Genomic DNA, 15,697 nt, shown 5'->3' on the forward strand with positions numbered 1-15,697 from the left:
TTTTATCCAACAGCAGGACACACATTTTTCTCCAGTGCACATTCTCCAGGATAGACCATTTGGTATGGCATAAAGCAAGTCATAATAAATTTAAGATCAAAATCACATCAAGTACTATTTCTGACCAAGATAGTATGAAACTTATATTAATAACAGGAAAAAAATAAGGAAATTAAGCAACATGCTCGTGAACACCAAATGTGTCAAAACAGAAACCAAAAAAGGAAATTAAAATATTTTGAGACAAATAACACTGGAAACACAATATACCAAGACCTATGGAATGCAGCAAAAGCAGTTTTCAAAGGGAAGTTTATATAATAATAAATGCCTACATTTAAAAAGAAGAAAAATCCCAAGTAAGTAACCCAATATTACAACTCAAGCAAGTAGAAAAAGGAGAAAAAACTAAACCCAACTTTAGAAGAAGGAAAGAAAGAATGAAAAAAATAATAATAAATAAATAAGAAACAGAAAAATCAATAAAACTAAGAGGGTTTTTTGGGGTTTTTGTTTTGTTTTGTTTTTATTTTTTGAGACAGAGTCTCATTTTGTCATCCAGTCTGGAGTGCAGTGGCACGATCTTGGCTCACTGCAACCTTCACCTCACAGGTTCAAGTGATTCTTGTGCCTCAGCCTCCGAAGTAGTTGGAATTACAGGCACAAGACACCATGACTGGCTAATTTTTGTATGTGTAGTAGAGGTAAGGTTTCACCATGTTGGCCAGGCTGGTGTCAAACTCCCGACCTCAGGTGATCCACCTGCCTTAGCCTCCCAAAGTGCAGGGATTATAGGCGTAAGCCATTACGCCCAGCCTAAGAGTGTTTTAAGTAAGCAAACCTGACAAACCCTTAACTAGACTAAGATAACAAAAGAGAGGGCTGAAATATATAAAATCAAAAATAAAATTGGAGACAGTAGAACAGATACCTCGGAAATAAAAAAGGATCATAATGGACTAATTATGAATAATTATATGCCAAATAAATTGATAATCTGGAGGAAATGTATAAATTCCTAGAAAAATACAACCTACCAAGATTGAATCAGGAAGCAGTAGAAAGCCTGAAAAGATAATTAACAAAGAAATTGAAATAGTGATTTAAAATCTCTCAACAAATAAAAGCTCAGGACCAGATGGCCATACAGCTGAATTCTACCAAACTTTCAAAGAAGAATTAATGCCAATATTTCTCAAAGCCCTCCAAAAAATTAGAGCTGGAGGGAATACACACCACCTTTACAGTATCACAATATTCTGAATTTGACTATGCACTTTTACCAGTAAGTATTATACTTTCATGTTTTTATGTTACTTTCAGCCTAAAAAACTTCCTTTAACATTTCTTATAAGATAGGTCTTGGCTGGGTCTGGTGCTTCACACCTGTAATCCCAGTGACTTGGGAGGTTGAGGCATGAGAATAGCTTGAACCCTGTAGGTAGAGGCCTCAGTGAGCCAAGATGGTGCCATTACACTCTAGCCTGGGTAACAAAAGGAAACTGTTTCAAAACAAACAAACAAACAAACAAACAAAGACAGGGCTGGTAGTGATGAACTTCCTCATCTTTTGTTTGGCTGGGAAAGTCTTTAGTTTTTCTTCATTTCAGAAGGACTGCTTTGCCAGGTACAGTGTTCTTGGTAGGCAGATTTTTCATTAGCACTTTGGAAATATCATCCCACTCTCTCCTGGCCTGTAAGAACTCTGCTGAGAAATTCTCTGCTAGCCTTTGGGACTCTCTTATAAGTGTTTTATTCTTTTATTTTACTGCTTTCAGAATTATCTCTTTGTCTTTGATGTTTGGCAGTTTGGTTATAATATGTCTTGATATAGTCTTATTTGGATTGTATCTGATTAGAGACCTTTCATCTTGTTCCTGGGAATTTACATCTTTACTTAGTTGGATGGTTTTCAGCTAATATTTTAAAAATAATCTTTCTGTTTCTTCTTTTTCTTAAATTCCTATAATTTGAATATTTGCTTTTTTGATACTGTCCCATAAATCCTGTATGCTTTCTCTATTCCTTTCCATTCTTTTTACTCTTCTGACTGTATATTTTTAAATATCCTGTCTCCAAGTTCAGATTGTTTCTTCTGATTAATCAATTCCCTGTTGATGCTTTGTATTGACTTTTTCATTTTTCATTATTTTTCATGTCCAGATTTCTATTTGTTTTTTTAAATAATTTCAATTGCTTTATTAAATTTCTCATTTTGTTTATTATTTTTCTGATTTCATTGAATTGTTTGTATTTTACTGAAGTTCACTGAGCTTGCTTGAAACAAATATTTTGAATTCTTTGTCAGAAAGTTCATATAGTCCCATTTCTCTAGGGTCAGAAACTGAAAAACTACTGTGTTCTCTTGGTGGTGATATGTCTGTTTTTTTTTGTTTTGTTTTCTTTTGTTTTTGGTTTTTTTTTTTTTGTTTCCTATTGCATTGCATTGATGTCTACACATTTGTTAAAGCAATTGCCTCTTTCAGACATTTGGGCTAGTTTCAATGTGGAAATGCCTTCCTCAGTAGGGAGAAGTAAAGGCTTTGGATGGATGGAGTGCAGTTCCTTGGTAGTAACCATGTAGTTCTGTCAGCTGAGGTAAGTGTTGTTGAAGACTCAGCAGCTAATGCTGTGAATGTCCACCGTAGCAGTGAGGGTTGTTACGGTTTTCATGATAATGGCTGCTATGGTCCTCCCAATGTTTTTTCTCCTGCCAAGGAAGTTGTGACTTGGGGTAGGTCCCACTTGGAACTGGGACCAGCTTTCAGGCTCTTTTGCAGTAATGGTGGCTCTGGTATCTGATGAGTGCACCCATGGAGCAGCCACAGAGGTCAGTCCTAAAGCACAGGTACACATGCAGGCACTATTGCTCTGGGCTCTAGGGCAGTAGCGGCACTGGTGCCCAGGGGGCAGGTACCCCCTCTGCTGCAGTGGTAATTGTATGTGTTGCACATGTGCTTGGGGAACTGAGAATGGCAGCACAGGTGTACACAGAGTAATAGTACTTGGGAGTTGGGATAAGATCTAGCTCTCTATGGTAGTTGAGCCTGGAGCACAGGCATGGTTAGAGATACTTTGGCACTCTAAAGTTCAGAATGTGAACTAGCTTGCTGTAGCAATGGGTCCAGTGTCTAAGATGTGGGCAGGGCAGTTAAGCCACAGAACACAGCTCTAGAGTGGGGGCACTTGAAAGGCAGCTGCAGCTTGGGAGTTGGGGCATACGGGGTTAAAATAGGTGGCAGACAAGGAGTGCAGCTATGTCTTCCTCTCTGAGAGTGGTAAAAATGGCTGTTGGGTACCTTAGTAACAAAAGATGCTGGTGGCCTCTGCAGAAAATGCTGCTGGGGACCACAGCGGTTAATTTGGCTAATACCAAAAGCATCTGTCTTCCTTCTTTGTTCCTGGCTTCTGGAATCTCAGGTATACAAATTTCACCAGTGATCCCTTCTATGTGGATAGTCTCCATTTTATTTTGTTCTGCTGTATTGCTGCAGATTCTTTAATGGCCCTTGAGCTGTCTTACGGCTATACCTGTCTATGTTCATGTGCGCGCGCGCACGCACGCATGCATATGTGTGTTGGGGGGAGGATCGAAGGCTTATATCTCCTACTCCACCATCTTGATGACATCAATCTCTCAACTTCTGCCATGTTTTTAAACCTATTGAATGTATTCTTATGCATATTATATTATTTCACTCAACATTAAAGTTTTCATTATCTTTTAAAAATGCTTGTAGTTTCAAAAGTCTAGCAAGATCAAGTTTGCTGATCTGAATGATTTGGAAAGTACTTCTGCTTTTAAAAACTTATTATGAAAAACTGTTTATTATGAAAACTTCAAACACATACAAAGTAAACAAAATAGTATAAAGAATCCTCATGTTCTATATTATCCAACTGTAATGACTTCATTCCAACCCCAGGTGTCTTTTTATTATCACTAGTTTGAAATAGGTCGCATCAGTTGGTCTGCTTCCAAAATTCCTATTTCTTTGAAGATTAAAAGAAAAACATTCCAGAGACCAAGTTTTCTCTGAAGCATTTTAAGGAGATGTGAAACTGTGAAGTGCCTCAGAACCCATCTTGGGTTCCTAGCTCATCTTTCTTCAAAATCACCTTAGTGGTTAAGTTGGTGTTACCTTCAAGTTAAGTCAAATGTTTATCAGCAGTAAATTAATGGTGTGGGAATGGGGGGAAGAGAAGGAAAAACGGTCACTAGTATTTTTCAAAGGCTGATCATATTATTCTAACATTATCCTGATAGACTTTCCCATGTCTCCTTTATCACACTTCAGTTTCTACCACTATCTCTAACTCTTTGACTTTCACATACATTCAATGGCCATTTACTTCCTTACCATTTTTTGAAACCGTCATCAAGCTATAGTCCTAGATTTCTGGCCATTCCTACACCATGGACTCTGTTCTCCTAACACCAAATGGCATGCCTAAACCAACACAAAGTCAGGATTTACCTCCACCTCAAGTGCAGAGAAGAAAACACCCATGGAGTGCTGCTGACCACAGATGAAGTCCTTCAAGAAAAAATAAATAAACCTACTGAGGCTAACCCTCCTTCATTCAATCCTTGACACTTGTGGACTGAGAAATTTTGAGGCAAAAATGTTATGCAAACCTCAGACTTAGTGATGCCACTGAGTTCTTATCAGTGGGATACAGTTTCCACTGCTTTTATTCAGTGGTCAGGATTACTATGTGCTGCCCCAGCTACACTTCTGTCATTTGAGTAACCACAGGAACAAGTCAGCACATCAAAATAAACTGTCCTGTGAGGGAATCTCATTGGTGGCTTTGGTCTTTGGATTGTGTTGGTGGGTTCAGCTCCCGCAACAAAGCCAGTAGCTGAATCCTGACAGGCATTCTTGGGCTGTCTACTGTTAGAGGCAGTTGAGTCAGCTCTATCCCATTTTTCCTTGCCCATTTTCTTATTTTCTAGGCTTTTCTCACTTCCGTTCCTTCCATTCAGCCTGTATCTCTTAGAACATCTGTAGCCCAGATACTACTCCAGACATCATAAGTACCGGGACTGACCCAAAGCTATTAGAGCAATCAGTGGAGATGCTAAACAGCCAGTATTTTGAAGAAAATACTGGAAACTGCTTTCTGAAAGGAGAAAGCAGACAGCTGATGGTAGGCAAGGTACTTCCTGAAATCTCCTGTGGGCATCTACAAGGCCAAATCTAAGGGAGCATTTCCAATCCTCTCACAAAACAGACACCCTCCAAGGTCAAGAGATACCACAATCCCTGAACCATGGGCTTTATTTAATTAGATTTTCTCAGTAACAGTTTATTCCTTTCCCAGAATGGTAGGGCAGAAAAAGTACCGAGGTTCTGGCTTGTGTTTCTACAGTATCACACTTGAATATTCATATATTAAAACTGTGGCAGTCTACAAAATATATTATCAATTTCAAATGGCTCATATTTAGATTATATTGGTAATAGATTATTTTTGCAATCTGAGTCTGTTCCTTCTCAATTTTCTTCTAACCAATCCCCTTCTAACCCCACCCTAGGACACTTTATATGGCTCTGAGACTGAACATGTGTGGTAATTTTTAAATTATATTTTATTTTAACTTTGACACTATTTTTTTTCTTGGTCAGGCAGCATGATGCATTGAAAAGAATCCTGCCAGGGATAACAAATACCAAAGTTTTAATGTAACTACCATTACTAGATGTAAAAATTTATGTCAATTACAAAAGGCCTCAATTTTTTCAAGTGTAAGGTAAGGGCTTACACTATTTCTAAGGGTCTTCCCTTCCTCTTGAACATCTTTGATTATAATTTTACTATTTGTCATTAAAACTACCTTGCATTATGGGATCTTTCTCACAAAGTCTTTACAAAGTGCAATAAGCAACACATCATAAAGGAAACTTCAACCTCTAAACACAAATTCTGATTGGTGGAACAACATATACACTTGAATCATATGTAATTTCAGACTTTGATCTTTTTGTTTTAACTGGGAAAACAATTCTCTCATGTAAATGTGAATATGAAACATTTAAAACACTTAGGTAATGACGTGTCATAAACTGCATTTTTACCATTTTACAGTGATTATCAAGAACAGTCTTTCTGCTGCAGAGAATCTCTGGATCCACATTTATATCCCTTAACTCTAACAGACTCCACATATACTTAGCAGTCTCTGTATTGCTTTGCCTGGGCCAAGAATGTCTTAGGAAGAACACAAACACATAGTGTGTTAAGTTTTCCTCCAACTTTGTTCCTAATAATTGACAAAGAGATTGAGTGAGGTTACCATGAGTTTAATCTAAATCTTTGTTTATAATGAAACCTGTTTCTTATCCTTTTCCTAATATACTTTCTCATATTTATTTCCTCATTCTTCTTGCAATATCATAAAAGTTTGTGATGATTATAAGCTAGCTTCTTATAGAAGACCATATAAGTTTCAGTATTTGGAAATGTCAGATATCTAGTTGGCAATTAGGGCTTAATCATAAGTATAAACGAGTATTTAATTAACATAAGTGAAGAAGAATTAGCTCAGGAGCATCACAGCAGAAATATTTTTCATTTCAACAAAATGGCACTGTAATAATAAGAGAGGAAAATCTTTGGATAATCAGCAATTATAAACTGAAAAATGTTACAATATAATTGCACTGCATGGTCATTATTTAATAGTTCCAATTTAATTTTTGCCTCACTATGCAATTGGGAGCAAACAAAAGTATGAGAGTGTGTGTATATATTTCTCAGCAGGGCCTCTACTGAGGTGGAATTATTAATAAACTGTCAGTGCCAGAGGAAGAAGCCAATACAAATGAACATCCTGGTGTTCTTAAGGGGGCCCAGGGACTGGCTATGTTACACAGTAATGAAAATCCCATATAAGGTCTTGATCCGATCAGCCCTTGCAGAGGCCTCAAACCCATTCCTGGTGAGTCCTGGCTAGACTATGTCAGGAACATTTGAATATCATGATTGAATTATGAGGAAAGAAATGTAATTCCAGATTCTGGTGTGACCTACGATCAGCACTGGGTCTTAGGCATTTGTGAGTCCATGAGTATTCCTCTCAATACTGCTTCTTTCCCATGTTCTCTAGGAGCCTTAGATAATCCACATGGATTAAAAATGCAGGGAAAACAGCTTGTCCTGCTCTGTGACCACAAACTGGTTTCTGGGTATCGCTACTGTTTCTTTTCATAATCTTGAGTCCATTCCCAAGGCTGTAGTCTTAATTCAGGCCCCTGGTCAGCACTCAGCTGGATCATTGCAGCTCCTCATCTTGATCTTTCCCTTCTAATCTACTAATCTGGGTAAAATACCATTTTGCATTCTTTTACTGCTATCACTCTCAGAAAAGAGTCCACACTCCTCGCTGTTACATCCAAGGCCCTTCAGGAATTGAATTATGCCATCACCAGGATCATTATTAAAAAGTACCCCACATGAGGAACCCCTTGCTGCAGCCAAATTGAATGACCTGCAGCAACTCTTTGGATTTAGCTTGCACGGTCCTACCTTCATTCAAGCTGCTTCTCCTGCCTGGCGCACCCTTCCTCTTCAACACTTGCCTTCGTGGAGAACTTCTATGCATCCTTCAAGACTCGGCTCAAGGTTCTCTACAACTAAAATTGTAACAAACCACATGTTGATATGTTGTCAGCTCCTTGAAAGTAGGGACCACATTATATTCATGCTTGTTCCTACCTTTAGATTTACCCTCCTATTACTCTTCCTGAGCTTTTTTCTATTATTTGGCCATGCATGTCTTAGTTCAAATGTCACCTCTGTAGAGAGCCAGTGTCTGCAGTCCCAATCTAAAGTAGCACCACCTCATTATTCCAATCATTCTCTTACCACTGTTTCATTTCCACTGAAGCATTTGTCATGAATAGAAATGATCTTGTTTATCTCCATGTTAATTTGTTGCTCCCCCCAATTCTCCCACCCTTCTCTAGAACATATTCCTCTGCCCAGGATACAAGACATTGTCTACTTATTCACTTATGTAGCTCTAGTGTTTACAACAGTGCCTGGCACATAGTAGTATCGACAAATCTCTTTGGAATGAGCATGTTAAATGTAGGGTTTGCATCTGGAGGAATACCTATACATAGGAGTATTTTATGGGGATTTTTCTCAGTGAGTCTAAATAAAAAGGCAGTCATCCAAATCCACCTCTCTCATTTCCACCTCTCTAGTAACTATGGCCTGAGCCATTATTTGAATGTTGTTACCTTTTCCCTTTTACAGCTTTTTTTTTCATGTTAAGCATGAGTTAAGACCTAACCTTGCCAAGGCCTTTTAGAGCACAACCACTGGAGCCACACTTGTTCAAATCCAAGCTCTGGCCAAGTACGGCTTCGGCCCAGTCAAATTGGATGACCTGCAGCAACTTCTTGGATTTGGCTTGCATGCTCCTGTCTCTGTTCAAGCTGTTTATCTGTGCCTCAGTTTCTACATTTATAAAACGATTCCTGCCCCGTGAAATTATTGGGATGATTACAAGAATATGTACAAAACACTCGGAATAGTGACAGTCATAGTAAATGCAGTATATATGTTATTCAATACTGTTTTCTGTTATATGGCAGCAGGACACAACTGAAAAACACAAAATATCGAAGCATCCATGGAAATGGAATGTGATATGGAAAGTATGTGTGACCAGGGAAGTGAGAGCAGCTGGGCATTTGCTTCCAGGAATTCAAAACAATTTATTAATTTTACACTTAGATATCTGTAATGCACACAGAGAGGAAATCTGAAAGTTAGAGCACCTCCATGATTTGTGTTGAATGTTATAAATTTTATTTTAAAATAGCTCAAAACTCATCTTGCATTTTAATATTTTAAAATAAAATCTATAATATCAAAATCTTGAGCATTTAAAAAACCGTAAGAACCATGATTCAAGTTAATAATTCTGTGCTTTGAGATTTGACTGGTAAACACGATTTCATTTGTCTGTGAAGAATTTACTCTGTTCCTTTCTGGCTTTTTCAATGCTTTCAAAAGTGATCATTCCTCTTGGCAGCTGCAATTTACTCTTTTCTGTTTCCAGTATGTCCTCAGCTTCACCTTAAATAAAGTACAGAAATACACAAGGTGACAAAGGGATCATTCAGGAATTTGTGACAAAGCCTGATTGCTATAGCCCCTAAAAGGCTTGAACACTATATAAGCCATGTTCCCAATCTCACACTTAAACATTTTACTCAGGAGAAGTAACACACTTCCCAGAGGAAACATAGTGATAAATTCTGAAAACTCATAAATAAATCAGGAGATGCAGAAGAGAAAAAAACATCAAAATAAATAATTTTTTCCCTCGAACCAAAGTCAGGATTAGTATTAATTCTGTTTGGAGGGATATGCGGTAGAGAACCCACATGTAGTCTTTCCTATTGCCCTTTAATATAAGAGACAAGAGAGAAAGTAAAGTTTACTACAAATTCTAATTTTTGAGAAAAGCTCATCTTCAACCTGACATTACTTGTAAATACTCAAAATAATATTAAATGTTATTTAGTCTGTATACATACAAATATACACATATACACATCTTTATAAACAACTCCTCTTTCAAAGAGCTACAAAATGCATTAATTTCTTGGGCCCAATGACATTTGCTAGCTTTCATTGTTGAAGACTAGTTAGCACATTTAAAAAGATTGTATTACAATACATGTTTACATTTCACAAGTTTCCCTTGGGAATAAAAGATAAGACTTTCTGTGAGTACTCCTCTTTTAACACCCTATTTTATTTTTTTTGAGACAGCGTCTAGCTCTGTCGCCCAGGCTAGAGTGCAGTGGCACAATCTCAGCTCACTGCAGCCTTTGCCTCCTGAGTTCAAGTGATTTTTGTGCCTCAGCCTCCTGAGTAGCTGGGACTACAGTTGTGTGCACTGGCTAATTTTTTGTAGAGACAGGTTTTCACCATGTTGAACAGGCTGATCTTGAACTCAGGTGACCTGCCTGCCTTCACCTGCCAAAGTGCTGGCATCAGGTGTGAGCCACTGCACCTGGCCTTCTTCTCACACACTATTAACTGTACTCCAAACCCAACAGAACAGGCCATAGTTTTCGAATTATAAGAACATTTCAATCATCTGTAAATACCTTCTTTTTATTTACCTCTATCTCAAATAGCAAGTAAAAATCATTATAAAATTATATGTAATTAGGTTGGCCACTGATGACAGACTAGATGTTTTCCATGTGAGAGAGCCTTCCTTCTAGTTGGTAATTCTCATCATGTGTTTATAGAATGGCTGATGATAAACTCAGTCCAACAGGGATTGGATATTTTAGGGTCATCACTATTAACATGCAAAAAAAGTATAATCTAAGTTTTCTAATGTGATAAGTTTTCTGATGAATTCTAATTTTTTTTAAATAGGAAATTCTCACAAAAATTTTCTATTCAATTTCTGTCCCAGCTGTGTCAAATTCCAGGGCGGTACAAACCAGGATTCTGTGACAGCAGCAGTGTGCTGGTGAATATTTACCAACCAGTTCTCTGAAAATAAAATGTATATAAATTTATTAAATATATGTTTATTATGCATGTTTATTATACACAAAAATATGTATAATAAAATGTGCAAAACTCTTAATTGTAAAATTTTACATAGCAAATTGATTCTTACAGAATGCTTTCATTAATTTTTATGGAACACCTGAATCCATAGCGAGCCTATGTTGCAGTTGTCGATAGAGTATAATAGATGATGATTGGTGTTTTCATTTACACAAATGAGTAGGACACAAGTGAAACAATGAATTGTTTCACTGAAGACAAATGTCAGAACTTCACTTATTTGAGAATGATGTGAACAACTTCTTAGCTGAACTGGATAATAGTTTTTAAATATTAGAAGACTATTTCACCAACTTTTATGCTATTGACAATATAATAGTTACAAACAAAGCACACTTTTAAGCTTAATCTCCATTATTACCATTTTCTTCACCAATTTTTAAAATCTAGACCATAGGTTGGCAAACGTTCTTAAAGGGCCAGACAGTAAATATTACAGGCTTGTGGGCTCCTATGTTTCTGTTTCATGACTCAGCTCTGTCATGGTAATGGGAAGGTAGCCACAGACAACACATAAATGAATGAGCATGGATATGTTCCAATGAAGCTTTACTTTTGAAAACAGGTGGCCAATCTGTAGGCCATCAATTGCAAACCCCTGGTCTAGATAATCAACAAAACAAGAAGTCAAGCCTTGATTTGGCAACTGCAGATTTCCATTGTGTAAATACTCCCACCAAGACCAACTTCAGGCTACCAATGGGATGTCACTGAAATTGGACTGTAGCTCTATTTTGTCTGTATATTACACATGCATTTCTATCACACAGATACAATAGATATAAATAACCAAAGAATATGGATAATAGTAAATATTTAGAAACAGATGAGTTCTATTTATTACCTTTGTTTTAAACATAATTTAACTTGATATAATTTAATTACAAGTTTATATAAGTTTTAATAAATTAAATGACTATGTTTAACAACCAGCTTACACAATCTCTGAAAATGTAGTGATTGGTTCTTGTGAGCTTATATAAGCTGGCTCCAGCACACCATTGTGTGAAAGAGAGCAGAAATGTTGGTCATTGGAGGTTCAAAGAGAGAGTCTTGTCAGAATCTTTACAAGTCAAGGGTTCCTAAAGCAGGGATCCTTGAAATGGAAAATAAATCAGCAAAAAGAAACTCTAGCTTATTAAATACTTACCTTTCATTCTTTCTAGAAGGGTTCCATAGCCCAAGTCATACTGGTAGATGAGGATAAAGCTTAATGGAACAATAGGGACCAGAAAGGCTGGCTTCTTTTTTTTAATTGCTCTGTTTCAAGAATTAAAAAAAAAATAGTATCAAAAAATAACCTGTAAATACATACCTGTATACTTATAGAAAAAAATTACCTGCTTATTGGAAGAATGTCTTTTCCTTCAAAGTTACTTAATTCATTTGATAATTCTATGGAAATAGGATTTCCTTACCCAATAACCCTAACCAGATGCTGCAGTTCTCAAGAGCAAAGTCTGTGACTTGCTCATCTTTACTTGACTTTGAAGCTCAGGTTCCTTGTTTTTAAAATGGGTAGGGATTGGTATATACCACTAAGAGATTGTGGAGATAAACATGTATAAGCCTTCTATCTTGGTGTCAAGTGGGTGCTGTCTCTAACTTATAACATAGAGAAAAAGACAGAAGCAACCCTAAGAAACTAAATTAAATGTTACTGTCTCGCTTTGACAGAGTTACCCCCAATGACTAAGGTATAACAGGTTACTTTGCTTATATACACTATTTGGACCAGTCTTATCCTGGCCATAATAAAATGGTAATGGAAAAGACAAAAAGAAGTAAATGATTGAAGAAATTGTTCAATAGCAAACATACCCAGCTGTAAAAGAGATGGCTGCAAGGCCAAAAAAAGTTCCAAAATATTTGAGGAATTCCCGAGACCATGCTATCTGCATGGCCATTTGTCTTTCCCTCATTTCACTCTGCATGATGAGTTGCCTTTCCAGCTGAGGACAAAACAAAAGATAGAGTTACTCATCTGTGGAATCTGAACAAATAGTTAATAATCTATTTTTCCAGTGGATTTATTCTTTAATCACTTTAATTCATATTTGTTTGTTTGTTTTAATCTAACAGACTTTGACGAAAGTCCCTTTGGACAGTTCTCACCAACTGTCACCTTGGCAGTGAAATCTTCCTGGAATAAATACAGATTAAATATCAATATTCTGTTTTTACACCCTGAGGTCTTGACTGCCTGTGATCTGGAGCTTTAGCCAAGAATCAAATAAATGTCCAGCTTTTCCTATTGCATGTGTGGAAAGATCTATGGTTCTTTAAATGTAGATATATCTTATTGGCCTTTATTTCTGCTTGCATGGAAATCTGCCTTCCAAATCCATCTAACCCCAAACTGAAATTTATTTGGAGTATTTATTTGGTCCATATCACATCATAACAGGATAGTAGAGCGGTGTTGTTCTGAGACATCTATAGAGATTTTTCTTTGCCACATTTTTCTCGCCTCAAGTTCTTCACCACTTTGCTCAGTGCCTTTCACTGCTTTGAACAGAAGGCAGATAGCTAGAAAATAGACAGAGACTGAATTTCTAAATGGATTTTTAGAAAATACTCAAAAGAAGCAACAGTTTGGAAACCCAAGCCCATTATTTGAAGAGCTATATTCTCGACAGAGAAAAGTGTTGTCGGTGTTGTTGATGATGATGATGTTTTAATTCTAAAATACTGGCACTACATGTCATTAGCCAAGCTAGAGGGCGGTACACACAGAGTTCATGATGCAAAGAAGAGGAGAGGAAGGAATAATAATGTGATTTAGTTTTCTATCCATGCCCTCTTTCTACTGAAGGGAGTAGCTGGGAAGGATGAATGATAGTTTAGATGTAAAGATAGCACTCGGCTCCTTGGCCATACAGAGGTTAAATCCCCAGAAGATACTAAGGAAGCCCCAGATGGGTTTGGGAATCCCTAAGCAGAGAAGACTTGTGGCCTTGCTTCCCGTGGAGAATTCTGGAAGGAAGCAGCTACAGTGGAGCAGAAATGGTTTCAGGGCAGACCCTGCAGGGCCACTTTCATCTCCCTTAGTAGCCAAGGGGTGTGGAGGAAGTCTGCAAGGTTCTCACGTCAGATGGAGAAGGGCACAGAAGGTAGCTGTAGTTCGAAAGCAGGAGGCCTCCCAAAGAGTCCAAAACCTAGAGCCACGGGACCCCATAACAGACACTTGGGGAGTGAATGTAAGCCAGTGGCTGGGTGGGGAAGGCCACTGGATCCCAGAGGATCAGCAGCACCCATTTCTGCTGTTGTTTCTGTTTCATCAACCTGGACAGCACCACATGATGTTCTCAAAGGGCATCTGGCCATGTTCCAGGCTGGCATAACCATCACCTCCATACTCTCAGATGCTGCTGATCCTCTGGGATCCAGTGGCCTTCCCCACTCAGCCACTGGCTTACATTCACTCCCAAGTATCTGTTGTGGGGTCCTTTGGCCCAAGGTTTTGGACTCTGGTAGGCCACCTGCTCTCAATCTGCAACTACCTTCTGTGCCCCTCTCCATCTGACCTGAGAACCTTGCAGACTTTCTCCATGTCCATTGGCTGCTGACAAAGATGGAAGAGGCAGCCCTTAGGGGTGCTCTCTCTGAGATCTGTCCTAAAACCATTTCTGCTCTGCAGTACTTCCCTCCCAACATTCTCCACAGGAAGCAGGACCAGAATTCTCTGTATGGGAATCACCAAATGCATCTAGGCTAGATGTGCCTTCTCTGACACTGTTGCTATCTGAGATCACCTAGACCCAAGCCTAGGTCATCACAGGGAAAAGATGAACAGATAAGGGAAAGAGGAAAGCTGAATTCAACTATTTTCTCCCAAAGAACAGAGTTTTAAATTAAAAGTAATTGAGTAACCTTGGCTTGTCAAAATTAAATTTGCTGTCGTCAAGAGAAATTGAGGTTCATTTTGAGTTCAATTAGAGACAAAAAATACATATGTTTTTGCACAAGATTAGTGTGTGAAATTCATCCTTGCTACATTACTTATTAACAAAACTTACATATTGATTTATTATATTCCCCAAAGTGGTGTAAATGCAGCAATTAATTCTTTGTATTTTTATCAAAAAAGCGGCTTGATTGAAACAAGATATAGAGGACTCCAGAGTGGTTCTAAACCTTTGCTGCACACCGTGAGCATCTGGGGAGGTTTTCAAAGTCCTAGTACCCAGACCTACACCCCGACCAACTAAACCAGATGGGATCAATTAAGTCAGGACCTAGAGGTAGGATCAGGCATCAGTATTTTGTAAAGGTTTCTAGATAGTTCTTGTGTTCAACTGAGACTGAGAACCATTGTCTGAAATAAAAGACTCAGAGCTTATGTTTTTTTTCCAATGAAAGATCAAGCTGAGATATCAGTCTGAAAGAGATCCCCTGGGAACTCTCAAAAGATTGTGAGCAGAGAGGCTTTAAGGGTGATGGAACTAATCTGTATGGTACTATGGTGGTGGATACATGACACTCTGCATTTGTGAAAACTCATAAAACTTTACAGCACAGAGTGAACCTTAATACTTACAAATTTTACAAATCAGCCAAAAGGGCAATGGATGTACAAGATGAAATGCGGACTGTGACAAAATAATCCGATTGTATTACAAATGTATGGCACAACTTCACTAAAGCGTTGGGGAAAAAGAACTGATCTAACTTTGGAAAATGGTATTTTTACTAAAAACTGTAAAAGTAAAGACAGAAAGAACTGTACATAAACACTGTACTCTAGTAGGTAAAACTGTCTTTCACAAGTTACAGATTAACAATTCTGAAACTACTTTACGTGTCTACTAGAGATGAGCAACAAGTAAACTGACAGCAGATGGTGGAAGCCAGGTTTCTTACTATTAAACAGGGAGGTTACAAACAAGCAAGAGGAAAAGACTAGAATGAACCATGTGGTACTGGATAAGAACCAATGATGTAAGTATAAACTCATGCTTAGTGCCTGATAGAGAGACCAACAAAGATGAAATTATAGATATGCATATCTATATGCATGCATAGATTAGGCATCCATGGATTACTGAAAGTACATACCTTTCTCAGCTCTGTTCAC

The 15,697-nt window shown here is 37.8% G+C and overlaps 1 protein-coding gene across 3 annotated transcripts in view; it reads right to left on the minus strand.

Moving 5' to 3' along the window:
• Positions 1 to 8,712: 8,712 nt before the first annotated feature.
• PLGRKT (plasminogen receptor with a C-terminal lysine) overlaps positions 8,713 to 15,697 on the minus strand; it is an 87,025-nt gene continuing 80,040 nt past the window's right edge. For all 3 annotated transcript variants that reach the window (XM_032291066.1, XM_032291064.1, XM_032291065.1), the window contains exons 4-6: positions 12,442 to 12,572; positions 11,771 to 11,880; positions 8,713 to 9,096 (exon numbers count right to left, since the gene is read on the minus strand). In XM_032291066.1, the coding sequence (XP_032146957.1) occupies positions 8,975 to 9,096; positions 11,771 to 11,880; positions 12,442 to 12,572 (363 nt within the window). In that variant the 3' untranslated portion in view covers positions 8,713 to 8,974. The remainder of the gene's footprint in view (positions 9,097 to 11,770; positions 11,881 to 12,441; positions 12,573 to 15,697) is intronic.

This window comes from Sapajus apella, unplaced genomic scaffold, assembly GCF_009761245.1.
Source record: "Sapajus apella isolate SASKATOON/1434 unplaced genomic scaffold, GSC_monkey_1.0 scaffold24, whole genome shotgun sequence".
Lineage (NCBI taxonomy): Eukaryota > Metazoa > Chordata > Mammalia > Primates > Cebidae > Sapajus > Sapajus apella.